The following is a 21,135-nucleotide window of genomic DNA, read 5'->3' on the forward strand; positions in this document are numbered from 1 at the left end:
TTTATTTGAGGCTGCCATTAGTGTTTGCACGTGTGTGTTGGATGTGTGATTACTCGATTGAATTTACTCACAACTTCGAATAAACTCGGCAGCTGGAGATTTCTGAGCACGTGAGTTTGGCAATCCTGGGCTTGTAGCCCACAACCCATGTAAGAGCTTGTCCCCTTGAAATGGTTGACTTTGGCAGCCATCCCCACTAAAATGAAAAGTGCTCGGCTGCCAGTGAACAGGATGCTGGGAGCACTGGAATCGCTACAAGGAGCACGAGGGGGTGGACAAACCTACATTTCACCAAGAGTTACAGCAGGTTGGTGAAAGTGATGGCGACCTGAAATCTGTAGTGCAGTGGAAAAAAAAAAAAAAAAAAAAAACAACTGTTCCCTTGGAGGTTTTATGAGCTCCAGTGGCTGAGGGTGGAGTCTGGGGAATATTTAGATTCCTTCCCTTAGGGGGTGTGAATAGCAGATCATATTCCACTCTCACCCCTGAAGCTTGCCCCTGCCTTTAGATCTCCTTTAATGTGCTTTGTTGCCTGCAGCCCCACCTGCTTGGTAAGTGACAGTTCCTCTATAGAAACTCTTTCACTCTACTGATTTCTCCTTGCACTTGTCCCATCTGCACGCTCTCTGGAAACACATGTTCCCAGCGGAGAAGGCTCAGGCAGCCTGAATCACATTCTGCCAGCCCTGTTTCCCAGCAGGGCACTTATTCCTGGGCTGTGTGCGTCTCCAAGCCCTATGGTAATTACTATTTCCCCTTTACAGATTAGCTCTGCCATTGTGAAACTTGCATCTCACACAGGAGCCCTGCTTGTTCCTTTATCAATTGGAACATGAGGAATGATCATTCCTCGCCGACATGCAGCGATAACAGTGAATAATAGCACAGAGGGGAAGAGGACAGTATTAGGAACATGCTCAACGGAGGTGCTTGTTATTCTTGGGACAGGATCCTGCTGCAAAGCAGGAGGAGAGTTTGGGGGTGCTGCTGTCATTGCTGATTCTGTCTAGGGTTCAGCAGCAGGAGAGGAGCATTGGCTCAGGATGATAAAAGTTAATTCCAGCCAGGAGACCAGAAGGAAAATGAACTATGTGAAAGAAACTGAAGGGACCGAGAAAGCTACAGTGGAGAGCGCATGATAGCCTGATGATCTCCCGTGCATAGGGATGAAGGAAACAGACAGCAACTGACCATGTGGCGCATCCTGGTGATTCTTTTCTGGTTTTCAACTCTAATTGTAAGTATTTGCCGCTGCTTATTTTATAGCTCCTGGAATCACACGTGACATAAATACACACATTCCATGGGGCAGCATAGTCTAATGGAGAGAACACCAGACTGGGTGACAGGAGTTCTGGTTCTATTCCTGGCTCCACTGCTTAACTCACTGTGTGACCCTGGAAAGACATGGTGATGTTCTGTGCCTCAGTTTCCCCATTTTTCAATGGGGAGGATAATGCTTACCCACTTTTGTAAAGAACCTGAAGATCTGTGGGTGAAAAAGTGATTATTTACAAGGCAACTGTTTATAAAGTGCCAATGAACTTCACTGGAGCTATACTGATCTGCATCAGCTGAGAATCAGGGCCATAACGTTAAAGGGAAACTGGTTAAAACATACATTTAAAAAAATGATTCGGCATTACTAACCTCTCACTTGTTTCAGACTGAAAGAATGTAATATCCTGACTTGCTTAACAACATATATTTTGGTTTCCTAGCATAAGATTCCTAAAGTTATTGGGTTTTTACCCCATTATTCACCCTCCAGTACCCCTGTGTCTCACCATCAACTACTTACAAAGGATAGCTGAACCTGGGGCAAAATCATGGCAAACTGGTCACCTTACACCAGATTTTTGTAACGAGTATAAAATCAATACTTGAATACACCCAGGGTAAGTGAAGATGAGCTGGTGCAGATGAGTACAATTTTATTCCATCTGGTGAAGATGAGCTGAGCACAATTTTATTGCAGTCAATGCAACAGATTATTTACACCAGCCAGGAATTTGGCCCATGGTTGCTGGAGAATGGATTAAGCCAGTGGTTCTCAACCAGGGGTATGCAGAAGTCTTCCAGGGGATACATCAACTTATCTAGATATGTGTCTAGTTTTACAACAGGCTACAGGAAAAGCACTAGTGAAGTCAGTACAAACTAAAATTTCGTACAGATAATGACTTGTTTATACTGCTCTATATACTATCCACTGAAATGTAAGTGCAATATATTCCAATTGATTTATTTTATAATTATATGATAAAGACGAGAAAGTAAGCAGTTTTTCAGCAATAGTATGCTGTGAAACTTTTATATTTTTATGTCTGATTTTGTAAGCAAGTAGATTTTAAGTGAGATGCAACTTGGAGTATGCAAGACAAATCAGACTCTTGAAAGGGGTACAGTTGTCTGAAAAAGTGGAGAGCCACTGTATTAAGCTGGATCTAGGCATTCTGTTTCCATGATGAATACAGGTTGCTGACTTTTTGCTTTTCGATCAGCTTCCACAATAAAAATAGGGAACATCCTTTTCATGTAGTGCCAGTTTCTTCTTCTTGTTGTTTTCAGGTTCTTAGGCTCTAGCCCAAGGGTACTCGAGATTTTTGTTTTGCTGAGGACTCCAAAAGCACCCACTTTCTTCTGTGATTCCAACCACCCACGTCTATCTCCCTACGTCTTTTGTGCCTCATGTCCAAGAATCCTTTGTTCTCTTTCAGTCCCGCTCAAACCCAGAAACCAAACCCCCAGCTATCATACAACATAACAATATACTGATTTGTTTTACATTCAATGTGCTATATATCGCCATGGCTGCTATTTACAATTCAATATGTATAGATCTGATAGTTTCACAAGTTTAAAAATGTCTGAAAAAGGATTCTTGATTGTTATTGAAAATGTCATGAATTGCAGATTTCTGTAAATTCAGGACACCCAATTATTAGAGCTGTTTATATTTGGAACATTTTCTATGTAACTAGAACTAAAAAAATTTTTTTGTAAATTAAAACTTAGAACCTTTAGAAAATGTTGGGACCCCAGCCCCCACCCTCAAACAGGGACAACATAGGCTCAGGGAGGGAGGAGTTATTTGAGTCAAGGCAGATAGGAAAGCAACTGAGAAACTCTGGAATCAAATGTTGATTTTCCTCAATAAACACAAGCTTGTGTGCTGCATGCTGCACTACCATGAAAAGAGGCAATGTACAAGGAAATGAAAACTGGATGGGCTCAAAGTCAATGGGGTATAAGGAATGCAGCATCAGGCTGTTTCCTTTGAACTTGTGTACTGTAGACACTAGAAACCATAATTGTATGGTTCTCTGGTCACGGCATTAATGGGTGCTCAGGACATTGCAGGAGGTTTCAGCACATTGCAGAACTGGACCCACTATGTGCCCAGATCCTTCATTCCTTGCATACTCCCGGTTCCACTGACATCAAAGAATGAAGGATCAGACCCAATAGAACCTCTTCTTAGTTGGAAACAAAGTTTGTAACTCAGAAATTGAATTCTTCGTTAACTATCTGTTGAACGTGAAATCCAGCTACCGATACTGAAGCCAATGACACAACTCATGGGAGTAAGATGAGCATGATTTGGTCCCCAAAACCAGTCATTTTAAGAAATTAAGTTGTATATGTACAACATATGCTGTTTGGGGAATACTTACTCTGGCAAACCAGATACCTAATAAGTTGCCAAACAGACACATATGTTAAAAGCAGACAAAAACATTCTAGGGATAGAAAAATAATGTGTAATATAAATTCAGAGAAAGATATATATTTTTTAAAATTTCTAAAATAACTTTTTGGGGACCTAAAGGAAATGATACCCAGAGATGATGTATGGTGTTTTAAGAAAAAAAAATGATGCTGTTTCTGAAAATATCATTAACCTAGTCATTAATATTTATTTTTTGTATCTGCTGACCCGTTCCTAGAATAGTTAATATCCACTCTAGAGGATTCTAGGCCATTTTCACCACTTGCTTTAACAGTTTTTGATAGTGATTTTCCTATTTTTAATTAATGTTTTGCATTGAATTGAAACACTATTGCACAAATATATCTTAATCAGGACTGCTGGGGTTGTATTGCTAAGTCCTGAAAATGTACTAAACTTCTTTAATAACGTAATTGATTTGCATATAAAAATACATTTATTAAAAAAGGCACCTAACAAAATTCAGAAATGATTGAATGCAATCTATAATTAACAACAGAAAATAGTGATTATAATTTGATTTCTTTACACATTTAAATCCAACAAGGCATTCCTCTTTTTGGAAGGCTTTTGTTATAGATCTAATGATTTTTAAACCCCGATTTCATGAATAGTTATTTTTCTCTTATGTGATTATTCTCTGCTTGTGTGATTCCAAAAAGTTCTTTTTCTCATACATGAATGAGTGACCTTTCATTGTGCAGGTTGAACCTCTCTAATCCAGCACTCTCTGGTCCGGCAACATCTGTGGTCCGGCATAGGCGCCGACTCTGTGGGTGCTCCGGGGCTGGAGCACCCACAGGGAAAAATTAGTGGGTGCGGAGCATCCACTGGCACCAAACTCCCCCCTTTGCCCTCCTCCCCCCGCGCCTCTCATGCGCCAGCAGCCCCGTCATTACCAACTCCTCCTCCTCCCTCCCAGGGCTTCCAGAGTGCCGCAAAGGTGCCGGACTAGAGAGTTTCAATCTGTATTATGATGCACAATGGGTAGGGGAAAAGAAGGAAATACTGAATAGAATAGACCAATTGGATGAGAGATGATCCACTTTTAAAAAGAACAAACTCTGTTCAGGAAGAAAATATCAAGAAAATATTCTTGGGTGAAATCTTGGTTCCATTGAAGTCAATGGGAGTTTAACTGTTGAACAGACTTGGGGCCCAGGATTTCACTCCCGTTCTTTGGAACAGACTCAGCACTAGAAATTATTATGGATCCTATTGCACAAGGTACTTATCCTCTCCTTCAAGGTTCTCAATGCTGACTGACATTTCAGTCAATTTACAGGATTAGTAAAGAGACACTGCCATGAATTTTACATAAAACTCTCAGTGGCACTTATGCGCTCACGTCATTACCTGCAGCCTCACTGATTTGCAGCAAGATTTCTGAATGAATGAGCAGTGTTGACTTTCATGGGATTGTATTTGTACAACCAATAGAATTTGGCCTATTTTTGCCAGTGAAAGGCTGGCCTAGGGAATGCCCAACAATTCTGTGGTCTAGTATTCTGTAGGGCCAAACTCAGCACTCAGTTACACCAGTATAATCCAAGACCCCACTGATGTTTTTGCAGTGTAACAGAACATAACTGGGCTCCTCATACAGTATTTAGAGTAATAATAGGCCAAAACTTGAACGCATTGATGTCAATACGCAGGAGCAGGCCCACTGTAAATCATAAAGTGGTTGTATACTATTAAATAAAAAGTTTATTTTTATATGCTCTGTTTCAAGGAAATGTCATGCAGAATCAGATGATGGGGCTGTGTAGACAGCATTAGTGTAAGGAGAGTTTTGTGGGTGGCAAATGTTTCAAAAGAAAAAGTCAAACAGCTCAACTTCTTTTCAAAATTTGCAGATCAAGGCTACCCCACCAGTATGTGACTTGCTGATTGTTCTGAGGAAGGAAAAAGAACTCTGTGCTGAGATGCTGTCCCAGGAAGAACAGAACAGAACATCTGAAAATGACCAGTTCATGAATTCAGGTAAATGTGGATCTATGGGGAAAATTCTAACCTCAGATTATCACTGCGGATGTGAGATCTAACACTGTTCCTCTCTATAGGCTTAAACTCTCATAGAAAATATATGGGAGTGCTGACCCATAGGGAGAACAGAATATCAGTCAAGATCTGTAGTGTGGCTCTCAGAGCAGATTTTTGCCCTTAGCGTGAGTACAAGCAGTGAGGTGGCAAAATTTGCAGATGATACAAAGCTACTCAAGATAGTTAAGTCCAAAGCAGTTTCCTTGCCCCACTTTGTTGGGTGTTTAGTTCCCCTACCCTCGTTTTATGATTATATCCCTTGGTCGAGGGAAGGCAACTTGAACTCTCAGCTGGTTCGGATGAGTGAAAACTCAGGGAAGCCCAAGGATGAAGTACAGTGCTGCAGAGATCTGCTTGGTAGATATGAACAGCTGCCTACAACACATCTGATCATAGCCCCAGCCCTGCTCCCCAGGATCTCACTGTGGTTTGTCCAAGTGGTATCTTACTAACAAGCAGACAGGTCTTAAGAGAAGCCCTTCGTTAGGAAGGAAACTGTGTACAGAAATAGGGTAACAAACCCCCTACCACTCTCCAGCCCCAGCCTGCGACCAAGCCTGCCCTCGGCTACTTTGTTGCTTTTATTACCCAGCGTGCAGTGCCTCACAGGAAAAGTAAACGGATGCATAAAGGGTGTACAAGAAGTGTGGCATCTCTATGCTTCCCGGAGGACTTACTCTATGGCACAATCTAATTTTTCAGAGTCCTCATGCTGTGTCTCATGGAAGCACAATAGGTTTCCTTTCCCCTAAGACATTCCCTGTAGTTGAATATTAGGTCACTTGTTTCATATTTGGTTGGTCATATTTGCCAGCGATTGAAGAGGACAGTGGTTAGGAGCAGGGATTGCCTTTTCACACTCCATCCTCTCATTGGCTTTGATCCCTCAGAGGATCTCAAAGCACCATACACACACATTCATGAGTTAAGCCTCACAACCCCCTGCCATATAAGTAAGTGCTCTTATTATCATTTTGCTGGTAAGGAAATAGAGCCCCAAAGACGTTTACACACCTAAATGTTCAGAAGCACCGCTAATCTGGAGTGCCTCCATTTTTGTTGTCCCAGTGAGTGAGATGCTCAGGGCCTGATTTCTAGAGGAGTTGAGAACCTGCCTCTCGTTTGGCCCAAGAGGGTGGAAGTCTTGCATTTGGGGTCCAAAGCCTATGAGGATACTTTGAAAGATTTCGGTTCCATTAAATCCAGAACCTAATATTGATTTAGTCTCCAAATTGAATCCCAAAATCTAGTCTAAACCTACCCTGGATCCAGAGCTGAAAACTGCCTCCTTGGCCCATCTCTAGTTGTTACTGGAAATCATCACATGGGATTTGCTACTGGAAAAACAACTGTGAAGAAACCAGTTAAAAACAAAGGGCCACATTCAACCCTTGGTGTAACTTTGTAAATGGGAGTCAGAATAAAGCAGTTCCCATAAGTCAATAGACTCTCTGATAGGAATGATCAATCACCCTGTTAGAGTGGGAGAGAAAACCCAGGCAAGTGAGTGTGTTTTCCTGGGTAATGACTTCAGAACAGTGGTTGAACTACAGAGCAGTATTTTCTGCCTTCTGTTCGTGTTTTAATGATGGTTTGTTATTACTTTGGTGTCTTATGTAAATAGAGCTGCGGCCTTTTGCTTCTAATATCAGTGAGGTTAATTTAAATTACATCCAGCAAAGGCTGAAGTTGTGGGAACCTGCCAGCACTAATGGCTTCTTGTTTTTGTTATCTGCATGCTTTTATCCTTGACACCTGTGCGGAGAAATACTTGTGCAGTGATCCTCAGATTGGTGCAGCGAGGAACCAACCCCTGGACAACCTGTGGTAGACATAATAGTAGTAAGCATGCAGGAAAGACGAAGACAGCTAGGCAGAGTGTGGCTCCCCCATCTCTTTCCCCTGCTCTTGTATACCTACCCTGGACCCCTCTGCAAAAGCTCTACCTGGCGAATGAGGGAGCAGCTGGGCATGGAATTGGGACGGGGGACAGAAAGAGTTTCCGTAGGGGACATGCATGCCTTCTGATGACTAACATCCATTAAAAAAGCCCAAACAAACAGGATTAGTTAACGGTGCTCTGCACATTGCTGATTTCTGTGATGTTAAGGCTGTGCCAGAATCAGGCACAAAACATCTAAGCGAAAGGCCGTGCTCTGTAGATTACTATGTGAATAAAAGGAGCCCTTTGGATTTTCCCACCATGGTTTAAGGGAGGAGTGTTACACTCAAATACCAGTGGGGTGCGTCTACACTGGAGCTGGGGCGCAGCTTCCAGCTCGGGTGGACATACAAGTGCTAACTTTGATGGAACTAGCACCCTAAAAATAGAAGTGCAGCCACAGTGGCGCCGGCGGTGAGGGGCTAGCTGCCCGAGTAAGTACCTGTGTTCCAAGGTGGGGCCGTACCCGGGACGGCTAACCCAGCCCATTGCCCACGTCACCACAGCTACATTTCTATTTTTAGCATGCTAGTTAGGTCAAAGCTAGCACCTGTAAGTACCCAAGCTAGAAATTACATCTCCAGTGTAGGCGTACCCTTAATTACCATAACACTCTTTTTTACACTCCAGTTTATGGGTGGGGGGAGAGATTCTTTCTTGCCTGGAATGTGCTTGGTGCAGGAGAGTGACTGGGGAGGGAGATTATTAGGGAACTGGGATCTTTATTCCCTCTGGCATAATTCAGAGCAGTTTAGGGGCTGCACTAATTTTTGTTAGTTGGCTATTGTCCCAAAGAGCATACACCAGCTGAGAATCAGCAGAATGCAGCTGTGCTCTGCCCTCACTCTGACATGCCTCCTATGCTGGGGTCGGGATGGGTAGTTGCCACAGGAGCCTGTATGCCAGCTTTACTGCAGCTGAGAGATACCGTCTTTTGGAGGCACTTCTCAGCTGGCCAGCTACATCTAGGGTATGTCTACACTACGAAATTAGGTCGAATTTATAGAAGTCGGTTTTTTAGAAATCATTCTTATATAGTCGATTGTGTGTGTCCCCACACAAAATGCTCTAAGTGCATTAAGTGCATTAACTCGGCGGAGGGCTTCCACAGTACTGAGGCTAGTGTTGACTTCCGGAGTGTTGCATTGTGGATAGCTATCCCACAGTTCCCACAGTCTCTGCCGCCCATTGGAATTCTGGGTTGAGGTCCCAATGTCTGTTGGGGCAAAAAACATTGTCGCAGGTGGTTCTGGGTACATGTCATCAGGCCCTCCCTCCCTCCGTGAAAGCAATGGCAGACAATCATTTCACGCCTTTTTTCCTGAGTTACCTGTGCAGACGCCATACCACGGCAAGCATGGAGCCAGCTTAGCTCACTGTCACCGTATGTCTCCTGGGTGCTGGCAGATGCAATACTGCATTGCTAAACAGCAGCAGCAACCCATTGCCTTGTGGCAGCACATGGTGCAATAGGCCTGAAAACCATCGTCATCGTGTCTGAGGTGCTCCTGGCCGCCTCGGTAAGGTCAGTCAGGAGCGCCTGGGCAGATATGGGCACAGGGACTGAAATAGGAGTGACTCGACCAGGTCATTCTCTTTTGTCCTGCCGGCAGTCCTATTGCACCATCTTCTGGTGAGCAGGCAGGAGATGTGGATGGCTTGCAGTCCTACTGCACCGTCTGCTGCCAGCCAAAGATGTAAAAGATAGATGGAGTGGATCAAAACAAGAAATAGACCAGATTTGTTTTGTATTCATTTGATCCCCCCTCCGTGAAATAACGGCTGACAATTGTTTTGGTGAGATCTGTCAGGGGCACCTTGAAAACTTTAATGGAGACTCAGTCCTGCCTGAAATACCAGAGGGAGGATAGCTCAGTGGGTTGAGCATTGGCCTCCTAAACCCAGGGTTTTGAGTTCAATCCTTGAGGGGGCCATTCCGTGTGACAGTTGTTTTTGTTTCTCCTTGGTGTAAAGCCACCTCCTTTGTTGATTTTAATTCCCTGTAAGCCAACCCTGTAAGCCATGTCGTCAGTCGCCCCTCCCTCCGTCAGGGCAATGGCAGACAATCGTTCCGCTCCTTTTTTCTGTGCAGACACCATACCACAGCAAGCATGGAGCCCGCTCAGATCACTTTGGCAATTAGGAGCACATTAAACACCACACGCATTATCCAGAAGTATATGCAGCACCAGAACCTGGCAAAGCGAAACCGGGCGAGTAGGCGACGTCAGCACCGTGACGAGAGTGATGAGGACATGGACACAGACTTCTCTCAAAGCACGGGCCCTGGCAATGTGGGCTTCATGGTGCTAATGGGGCAGGTTCATGCCGTGGAATGCCAATTCTGGGCCCGGGAAAGAAGCACAGACTGGTGGGACCGCATAGTGTTGCAGGTCTGGGATGATTCCCAGTGGCTGCAAAACTTTCGCATGTGTAAGGGCACTTTCATGGAACTTTGTGACTTGCTTTCCCCTGCCCTGAAGCACATGAATACCAAGATGAGAGCAGCCCTCACAGTTGAGAAGCGAGTGGCAATAGCCCTGTGGAAGCTTGCAATGCCAGACAGCTACCGGTCAGTCAGGAATCAATTTGGAGTGGGCAAAGCTACTGTGGGGGCTGCTGTGATGCAAGTAGCCAATGCAATCAAAGATCTGCCGGTATCAAGGGTAGTGACCCTGGGAAATGTGCAGGTCATAGTGGATGGCTTTGCTGCAATGGGACTCCCTAACTGTGGTGGGGCCACAGACGGAACCCGTATCCCTATCTTGGCACCGGAGCACCAAGCTGGCAAGTACATAAACTGCAAGGGGTACTTTTCAATAGTGCTGCAAGCACCGGTGGATCATAAGGAGCGTTTCACCAACATCAACGTGGGATGGCCGGGAAAGGTACATGACGCTTGCATCTTCCGGAACTCTGGTCTGTTTCAAAAGCTGCAGGAAGGGACTTTATTCCCAGACCAGAAAATAACCGTTGGGGATGTTGAAATGCCTATAGTTATCCTTGGGGACCCAGACTACCCCTTAATGCCATGGCTCATGAAGCCATACACAAGCAGCCTGGACAGTAGTCAGGAGCTGTTCAACTACAGGCTGACCAAGTGCAGAATGGTGGTAGAATGTGATTTGGATGTTTAAAAGCGCGGTGGCGCAGTTTACTGACTCGGTTAGACCTCAGCGAAACCAATATTCCCACTGTTATTACTGCTTGCTGTGCGCTCCACAATATCTGTGAGAGTAAGGGGGAGACGTTTATGGCGGGGTGGGAGGTTGAGGCAAATCGCCTGGCCACTGATTACGTGCAGCCAGACACCAGGGTGGTTAGAAGAGCACAGGAGGGCGCGGTGCGCATCAGAGAAGCTTTGAAAACCATTTTCATGACTGGCCAGGCTACGGTGTGAAAGTTCTGTTTGTTTCTCCTTGATGAAACCCCCCACCTCTTGGTTCACTGTACTTCACTGTAAGCTAACCACCCTCCTCCCCTCCCTTTGATCACCACTTGCAGAGGCAATAAAGTCACTGTTGCTTCACATTCATGCATTCTTTATTAATTCATCATACAAATAGGGGGATAACTGCCAAGGTAGCCCGGGAGAGGTGGTGGAGGAGGGAAGGACAAGGCCACACAGCACTTTAAAAGTTTAAAACTTTAAAACTTATTGAATGCCAGCCTTCTGTTGCTTGGGCAATCCTCTGGGGTGGAGTGGCTGGGTGGCTGGAGGCCCCCCCACCGCGTTCTTGGGCGTCTGGGTGAGGAGGCTATGGAACTTGGGGAGGAGGGTGGTTGGTTACACGGGGGCTCTAGCGGCGGTCTGTGCTCCAGCTGCCTTTCCTGCAGTTCAACCATATGCTGGAGCATATTAGTTTGATCCTCCAGCAGCCTCAGCATTGAATCCTGCCTCCTCTCATCACGCTGCCTCCACCTTTCAGCTTCAGCCCTCTCTTCAGCCCGCAACTTACTCTCTTCAGCTCGCCACCTCTCCTCCTGGTCGTTTTGTGCTTTCCTGCACTCTGACATTGTCTGCCTCCATGCATTCGTCTGAGCTCTGTCAGTGTGGGAGCACAGCATGAGCTCAGAGAACATTTCATCGCGAGTGTGTTTTTTTCACCTTCTAATCTTTGCTAGCCTCTGGGAAGGAGAAGATCCTGTGATCCTTGAAACACGTGCAGCTGGTGGAGAAAAAAAAAGGGACAGTGGTATTTAAAAAGACACATTTTGTAGAACAATGGGTACACTCTTTCACGGTAAACCTTGCTGTTAACATTACATACATAGCACATGTGCTTTCGTTCCAAGGTCACATTTTGCCTCCCCCCACCACGTGGCTAGTCCCTCCCCCCTCAGTTTGCCTCCCCCCCTCCCCATGGCTAACAGCAGGTAACATTTCTGTTCAGCCACAGGCAAACAGCCCAGCAGGAACGGGCACCTCTCAATGTCCCCTGAAGAAAAGCACCCTATTTCAACCAGGTGACCATGAATGATATAACTCTCCTGAGGATAACATAGAGAGATAAAGAATGGATGTTGTTTGAACGCCAGCAAACATACACTGCAATGCTTTGTTCTACAATGATTCCCGAGTACGTGCTACTGGCCTAGAGTGGTAAAGTGTCCTACCATGGTGGACGGAATAAGGCTGCCCTCCCCAGAAACCTTTTGCAAAGGCTTTGGGAGTACATCCAGGAGAGCCGCGAATGCCAGGGCAAATTAATCATTAAACATGCGTTCTTTTAAACTATGTATACTATTTTAAAAGGTACACTCACCAGAGGTCCCTTCTCCGCCTGGCAGGTCCGGGAGGCAGCATTGGGTGGGTTTAGGGGTACTGGCTCCAGGTCCAGGGTGAGAAACAGTTCCTGGCTGTCGGGAAAACCAGTTTCTCTGCTTGCTTGCTGTGAGCTATCTACAACCTCATCATCATCATCATCATCTTCCTCGTCCCCAAAACCTGCTTCCATGTTGCCTCCATCTCCATTGAAGGAGTCAAACAACACGGCTGGCTGAACCCCCTAAAATGGCATGCAGCTCATCATAGAAGCGGCATGTTTGGGGCTCTGACCTGGAACGGTCGTTTGCCTCTCTGGTTTTCTGGTAGGCTTGCCTCAGCTCCTTAAGTTTCACACGGCACTGCTTCGGGTCCCTGTTATGGCCTCTGTCCTTCATGCCCTGGGAGATTTTGACAAATGTTTTGGCATTTTGAAAACTGGAACGTAGTTCTGATAGCATGGATTCCTCTCCCCATACAGCGATCAGATCCTGTACCTCCCGTTCGGTCCATGCTGGAGCTCTTTTGCGATTCTGGGACTCCATCATGGTCATCTCTGCTGATGAGCTCTGCATGGTCACCTCTGCTGATGAGCTCTGCATGGTCACCTGCAGCTTGCCATGCTGGCCAAACAGGAAATTGAAATTCAAAAGTTCGTGGGCCTTTTCCTGTCTACCTGGCCAGTGCATCTGAGTTGAGAGTGCTGTCCAGAGCAGTCACAATGGAGCACTCTGGGAGAGCTCCCGGAGGCCAATACCGTCTAATTGCGTCTACAGTACCCCAAATTCGACCCGGCAAGGCCGATTTCAGCACTAATCCCCTTGTCGGGGGTGGAGTAAGGAAATCGATTTTAAGAGCCCTTTAAGTTGAAAAAAAGGGCTTCATCCTGTGGACGGGTGCAGGGTTAAATCGATTTAACGCTGCTAAATTCGACCTCAACTCCTAGTGTAGACCAGGGCTTAGATTCCAACAGCTTTGTGCCACATGAGAATCTGGCCTTATATGTCCAAGGGCAAAAGTAGCTGAAAACTTGTTTGTTCCTCCCCCATCCCCCTCGCCCCATCGTCCCTGGAGAAAACCATCTCCCAATATTACAGACTTGCTGGTGTTGAAATTGATATTATACTCTGTGAAATGAAGGAGTCAGAACAAAAACAACGAGGAGTCTGGTGGCACCTTGAAGACTAACAGATTTATTTGGGCATAAGCTTTCGTGGGTAAAACCCCCCATCCTTTAAGGTGCCACCAGACTCCGCGTTGTTTTTGTGGATACAGACTAATACGGCTACCCCTCTGACACTTGGGACTTAGAACAGTTTGTTTCACAGGTTTTATATCAGCTCTGTTGACACAGAGCTTTTAAAACCAGACAGCACAGCAGATCTCAACATAAACATCACTGGGGTTAATGTATGGTTTGAAGGAACTGCAGTAGTTAAATTATATTGCTTAGAAATAAACAGTTGCCAGGTCAGATAAACATTCAAGCGGAGGCATTTATCAGAGCTGAAAGCCATTGGCCGTGAGTAAGCTACTTGTTTCTAAACATGATCACAGTCATACAGGAAGAAATCAGTTGAAAAATGTCAGTCTGATGGCTGCTGATCCTGTAAGGTACTCAGCACTGTGTAGAAAGTGCCACGCACTTTTCTCTCTCTCACGTTTTTTTACAGAAGTCTCGTTTTCATTCTGCATCACAAAGCAAAAACAAATTTTGAAATCTGGAAATTTTTCACAAAATGTAGTTCTTGTTTTCCAGCCAGCCCCATTCAACAAGGTGTTCAGCACCTGGCAGGATTGAGCCCTTAGTCTGCAAATGCAGCATTGCGCCAGCTGCCTTGTTTCTCAGTCTGTTAGAAAACGGTGGTGGTGTGAGGGGAAGGGTGGCTAAAATGAATATAACTGAGTGACTGCAAGTGTAACTTTTTTCCATATACAGATAGCAAAACAGGTCATCTCAATTTGAATGACTTGTGCTTAAATGAAGAGAGCACCAAAACAAGAAAGAACAAAAGTAAAGTCTCCATGCGCGCGCGCACGAGAGAGAGCGAGAGAGAGAGCAAAGGGTGTGTTCTTTTCTGCTAACAGTCTGAACTCAAAAAGAAAAGGAGTACCTGTGGCACCTTAGAGACTAACCAATTTATTTGAGCATAAGCTTTCGTGAGCTACAGTGAGCTGTAGCTCACGAAAGCTTATGCTCAAATAAATTGGTTAGTCTCTAAGGTGCCACAAGTACTCCTTTTCTTTTTGCGAATACAGACTAACACGGCTGTTACTCTGAAGTCTGAACTCAGAATGTCTGCCAGTCATTGCAGAGAGCAGAGACCTTAGTGAGTTAAAGGTGCAATACAGAGAAAAAGTCACAACAGTTACATCACTAAATACATTGCAGTGGGATCTCAAATCAATAATGGTTCAAAGGTGGGGCCTCAAACTGAAATAATTGGTGGGAAAGTAGGTTCAAACAGTACAGTCTCAAAGGCATGGGCTTGTGCAAGAAATAATGTCATTAGTCAGCCCTCTGTCAGATTTGACTACTATTTGGGAGGGAATAATGATCTTTCTTTCCCCCTAACTTGTGATTAGCTGCTGTAATTTGTTTCCTTTATAATCACAGTAATTGCTTTTCTAGAATAACTAAATTAAGTTTTGATCTCTTACAGCAGGAAAGCAATCGAGAACCACAGCTGAGCCCAGAACGTTTTTATTCTCTGAAGATGTGACTGTCCAGGGAATATGTTGAATGATGCTTTTGTTCTTACATCTTAGGCAGATGTGCTGGAATGTGGGATAACATGAGCTGCTGGCCTTCTTCTTCAATTGGACAGACTGTCAATGCTCATTGTCCAGAATTCTTCCAAATGCTTACTGGAAAAAAAGGTAAAATAAAGTAATTTAAAAGAAAATCCTTTAAATGTCATTCGATTTAAAAAGGGGATACTGTCAGGTCAGATTTCGTTTTTAGAAAACCTAAACTAAGAAAAAATGTTTCCATATTTTTTTAAAGGCCAGTGACCAGAATTCAGTGGAGTTTGCAGCCTGAATATTTTCATCATTGTACTAATGCAGGACAGCCTGAAAATGAAATTGACTAAAAACAAAAATAAAACTAACTACTCTCTTTTTTTATTCTGGTGATCCATAAGGCTCAGACAGGGATGAAGAACGTTTTTTTGGTTTTTCATTTCAAAAGGCTTATGAAAATATAACTTATTTTATACCTAATTTAAAAAAGAAGAGAAAAAAGGTTGAAATTGGAATAAAATGTTTGAAATTTTCAAAACAAAATGTTTCAGTTGACCCAAATTGATTTTTTTTAATTTTCAGTTTGAAAAAAAATCAACTTTTCATCCCGATTCAGGATGGGGAAATCTTTTGAAATGTTGAATATTCTCATGGGGTGGGAAAACCATTTCCCAGACAGCTCTACTCATGATGATTTTTGGCTGGAAAAGCACAAGCCACTGTATGCTAAAAGCATGGCCACTAATTCAGCCACTAGAGGGAGCTGCTAACACTTGAGAAGGTCCAATATTTAGTCTGTCCAGTAGAAAACAGTAGCATACATATCAAAGTTGGAAGGTTAGTGGAGTGGAACAGAGGTCGTACATCCAAAGGTTACTATCTGAAATCATGGGTGCATTCTGCTATCTGAAGGAAGGGGAAACCATAACTCTAGCAATTCTAAACTTAATTTGCCCTTAATATACTGAGCGTCCGAATTGTAGTAAGTCACTCATAATAAGCAGGTTTCAGAGTAACAGCCGTGTTAGTCTGTATTCGCAAAAAGAAAAGGAGTACTTGTGGCACCTTAGAGACGAACCAATTTATTTGAGCATAAGCTTTCGTGAGCTACAGCTCACTTCATCGGATGCATACTGTGGAAACTGCAGAAGACATTATATACACAGAGACCATGAAACAATACCTCCTCCCACCCCACTCTCCTGCTGGTAATAGCCCATCCAAAGTGACCACTCTCTTTACAATGTGTATGATAATCAAGTCACCTACTACAGGACAGGCCTAACAAAGAAAATAACAGAACGCCACTAGCCGTCACCTTCAGCCCCCAACTAAAACCTCTCCAAAGCATTATTAAGGATCTACAACCTATCCTGAAGGATGACCCAACACTCTCACAAATCTTGGGAGACAGGCCAGTCCTTGCCTATAGACAGCCCCCCAACCTGAAGCAAAAACTCACCAACAACCACATACCACACAACAGAACCACTAACCCAGGAACCTATCCTTGCAACAAAGCCCGTTGCCAACTGTGCCCACATATCTATTCAGGGGACACCATCACAGGGCCTAATAACATCAGCCACACTATCAGAGGCTCGTTCACCTGCACATCCACCAATGTGATATGTGCCATCAATGCCCCTCTGCCATGTACATTGGTCAAACTGGACAGTCTCTACATAAAAGAATAAATGGACACAAATCAGATGTCAAGAATTATAACATTCATAAACCAGTCGGAGAACACTTCAATCTCTCTGGTCATGCAATTACAGACATGAAGGTCGCTATCTTACAACAAAAAAACTTCAGATCCAGACTCCAGCGAGAAACTGCTGAATTGGAATTCATTTGCAAATTGGATACTATTAATTTAGGCTTGAATAGAGACTGGGAGTGGCTAAGTCATTATGCAAGGTAGCCTATTCCCCCTTGTTTTTTCCCAAACCCCCCCCCCAGACGTTCTGGTTAAACTTGGATTTATGCTGGAAATGGCCCACCTTGATTATCATACACATTGTAAGGAGAGTGGTCAGTTTGGATGAGCTATTACCAGCAGGAGAGTGAGTTTGTGTGTGTATGGGGGTGGGGGGGTGAGAAAACCTGGAATTTGTGCTGGAAATGGCCCACCTTGATTATCATGCACATTGTAGGGAGAGTGGTCACTTTGGATAAGCTATTACCAGCAGGAGAGTGGGTTTGTGTGTGTGTGTTTGGGGGGGGGGGGGTTAGAAAACCTGGATTTGTGCTGGAAATGGCCCACCTTGATTTTCATACACATTGTAAGGAGAGTGATCACTTTGGATGGGCTATTACCAGCAAGAGAGTGAGTTTGTGTGTGGGGGGACGGAGGGTGAGAAAACCTGGATTTGTGCTGGAAATGGCCCAACTTGATTATCATACACATTGTAAGGAGAGTGATCACTTTAGATAAGCTAAAAAGAAAAAAGAAAAGGAGTACTTGTGGCACCTTAGAGACTAACCAGTTTATTTGAGCATGAGCTTTCGTGAGCTACAGCTCACTTCATCGGATGCATCCAATGAAGTGAGCTGTAACTCACGAAAGCTCATGCTCAAATAAACTGGTTAGTCTCTAAGGTGCCACAAGTACTCCTTTTCTTTTTTCTTTTTACGAATACAGACTAACACGGCTGTTACTCTGAAACCTTTAGATAAGCTATTACCAGCAGGAGAGTGGGGTGGGAGGAGGTATTGTTTCATGGTCTCTGTGTATATAATGTCTTCTGCAGTTTCCACTGAATGCATCCGATGAAGTGAGCTGTAGCTCACGAAAGTTTATGCTCAAATAAATTGGTTAGTCTCTAAGGTGCCACAAGTACTCCTTTTCTTTTTAATAATAAGCAATGATCAAAGTGAATGGGTTCAAAACAGAATCACAAGACAATGTCCACTAACATTAAAAAAAAATTGACTCTGTTCATTTAGCATCTTGGGTTGAAACCAACAACAGTTTATTTCCAATGCAGCTACATTCTGTTCTATTACATATACTATGATTTGTTTGTGACTCATACATTCAAACTCTTAAAATGCCTACGGCCCTGTCTTATGCAATTTTAAGGGGAAAAACAAATATACAGAAGATTTGTTTATTTGAAAGAAAAACAACTGCCAAAAGTTTGCTCTCTTAGCCACTTAGTTACAAAGAATACTGATATCCACAAATACAAAGGAATCACATGTTAGGGACACAGATGGGTCTGAACCAAATCCTCGATCTAAACATCCCGCAGCTCTGGGATCTAGATCTGTATCTGCATCACAAATATCTTGGCTGATCCCCACCTGTGTAATGAGCTGAAACAAAAGTCAGGACCCAAATATTGTTTGAATGAAGGTCAGATCCAGATCTGAATGTTGAGTCTTACACGCATTCGGGATGGAGTCTCAGCAGAGTATAAAAGAGAGCATGTCGTGATTTCCTGAAAATATAAATATTTCCTAAAAATCAAATACCATCATTAAAACAATACTCATGTACATCAATATTAAATTTCCTTCCTGATTAAGCATCTAAAGCTCTGCACTTTTGTGCACACACCCACCCCTTTATCATGTCTTGTCCTCTTTGACACACTTAGAGCCTTTCTTCCTACTCTGGGTTGTCAGATATAGGCACACTTCTAGTCCCGCTTCTAAGCACGGCATTTTGGTTTAACTTAATGTTGCTTATCTCTGTCTGACAGAAACACACCACAGTCTGCTTCTACAGTCAAGGACACTTGTGCTCGACTTTGTAGGCAGGCTGAGAGGGAAGGATGGGGTGGGGAGGCGATGGGGAAGATGGGGATTGTCAGGAGATGCTCCTTCTTCTCCTTTTTGCTGCTGTGCTGCAGCACAACTTAGAAAAATGTGACTCAAAATTCAAACCTGACCTTTCCAAAGACATTAGCTAGAGCAAGGCTTCCATAAAAGTAAATAATAATCTAATATCTGGCACATCTCTAACACCTGCCACCCAAGGAGTTCAAAGCCTGGTTCAGGCATCTTTCTTTTCCACCCGATCTTTAAGTGACAGCCTTTTTCCAGGGGCATAGTAAAGTCAGAACAAAATGTGGAGGGGCTGTCAGTATATCAGAATTGTCCAGTCTGGCGCAGCAGCCCAAATATTGTGCTGATTTTTTTCTCCAAACAATACTGCTGACTCCAATGGGGTGCCACAGGGCATGAGCCAGTGCAAAATCTCCCACGGTGTGCATCTTAGTTGCTTTTCCTTCTCTCCCTTGAGTATTGGAGGGATCTTGCCAGACTCTCCCGCTGCAAAAATGTGATAGCTTAGCTTAGAATCACTGGAAAAATAGAAACCATGTGATACCATTCAGGAAAACAAAACTTGTCAGGAACCAGCTGCGGTCATTGAGGAGCTGAATATGGCCCTCTGAGTCATGTCTCTGCACTGGAAGAGTACAAGAGATGGAGAAGAGCAAGTGGGTTTATCCTGAGAATGGTTGCTGCTGAGGTTGGCATCCATGGAATTCTGACCATACTGAAGCCATTGGGAGTTTGATTCAGTATGGCCAGTATTTCACCCCCTAGCTCTAGAGTAGATGAGACAGTGGTCGCTTCTGGCTGACAGTTGCACATGGCTATTCCTATCACCCAAACTTTATTTCTTGGCAAAAATACGTTTCTCTTCAGCACACCATGTGGGTTAGATGGCTATAGCGGCAACCGGTCAGAGATACTTTTCTCTGGTGATCTGATGTTGGCTTGTAGCTTGTCTAGGCCAAGACCAGGACTTTTTTCTTGTACTCTGAGGTGCCTAATACAAGTGTGAGCACTATGACATCAATAAATTTGAACACATTCAGTGCGTGATTGGTTCTCTAGAAATTCCACACGTAGATTGCTTTTGATTATGTTGCAAATCCCAGCCTCTTGTGACTTAATGTATGTAAAATCCATACATATGCATGCTCACTAGGGAAAAACTACTGAGGGACATTCCTGGGTATGTAAGTTTCAAGGAATGCATCACACTTCAGATTGTACACTGAGTTCTTCCTGGAAGCCGGCTGCTCAACAGACTGGTAATACAGTCAGTCAGGTGCTGCTCTTTTTCCACATGGTAGAAAATACACAGATATGGTTTACTGCTGTAAGAAGGACTCATATCCATGTTATAATTCCACAGGACTAAGCTCTCCCCTCCTGCTGGCACACATGCGCACAAATCAGATGTGTTTTCCTTGTAAATCCCCTAAAAATACACAAAATATACACACTCACGGTTGGGTTTTTAAGGGAAGAGATGAGCCATCATTCAAAATCACAGCAGTGATTTCATACAGACTGAACAGAGCCCTCAGACCTGAGGCACTGTTTGTACTGTGATGAGCTGGGGGAAAACCTTGTTGTGGTTGAGTTAAAACCTTTTTCAAACTGATGTGTAAACACGCCCTTCACTTAAGATAGTTCTAAGAAACACTTCAGGGGCCACACCTAAAACATAAAAAAGAGAATCTGCCCAGAAACTAGCACCAGGTGCGTGGCGGGTTCCTCTGGGTGTGACCAGGCGTGTGAGAGAACATATGGAAACTGAGAAGAGACAAAGAACAGGGAGAGGCATAGGCAGAGGCTGTGGGGGGAGCCAGAGTCAGGCAGCCAGCTAGCCAGTGAGTGCAGTGTGACCCTGAAAGGGGCTGGAGAGAGAGAGAGAGAGAGAGAGAGCGCAAACTTTTGGGTCTGCTAGCTATGGAGGCTTGGGGCTGTGAGCTAGAAGACTGCTCCTCTTGGTTCTGGTTCCTCCTGTGTTCAGAGGAGCAGGACTTTGTGCTCTTCTTGTGGCTAAACAAGGAAAAATACCAGAATCCATCAGTTTCTAGTTCCAGCTGGAGCATCCTGAGGGCCCTAAAATTTAACTAGCCTCTCAAGTCA

General features: G+C 44.2%; 1 protein-coding gene across 1 annotated transcript in view; it reads left to right on the forward strand.

Annotated features, from left to right (window-relative positions):
- The first annotated feature begins 1,192 nt into the window (after positions 1-1,192).
- The window catches only part of SCTR (secretin receptor), a 30,277-nt gene continuing 10,334 nt past the window's right edge, over positions 1,193-21,135 (forward strand). Inside the window, exons 1-3 of the mRNA XM_074966794.1 lie at positions 1,193-1,237; positions 5,593-5,719; positions 15,256-15,366. Of these exons, the coding sequence (XP_074822895.1) occupies positions 1,193-1,237; positions 5,593-5,719; positions 15,256-15,366 (283 nt within the window). The remainder of the gene's footprint in view (positions 1,238-5,592; positions 5,720-15,255; positions 15,367-21,135) is intronic.

Source organism: Natator depressus, chromosome 11, assembly GCF_965152275.1.
Source record: "Natator depressus isolate rNatDep1 chromosome 11, rNatDep2.hap1, whole genome shotgun sequence".
In the NCBI taxonomy this organism is placed as follows: domain Eukaryota; kingdom Metazoa; phylum Chordata; order Testudines; family Cheloniidae; genus Natator; species Natator depressus.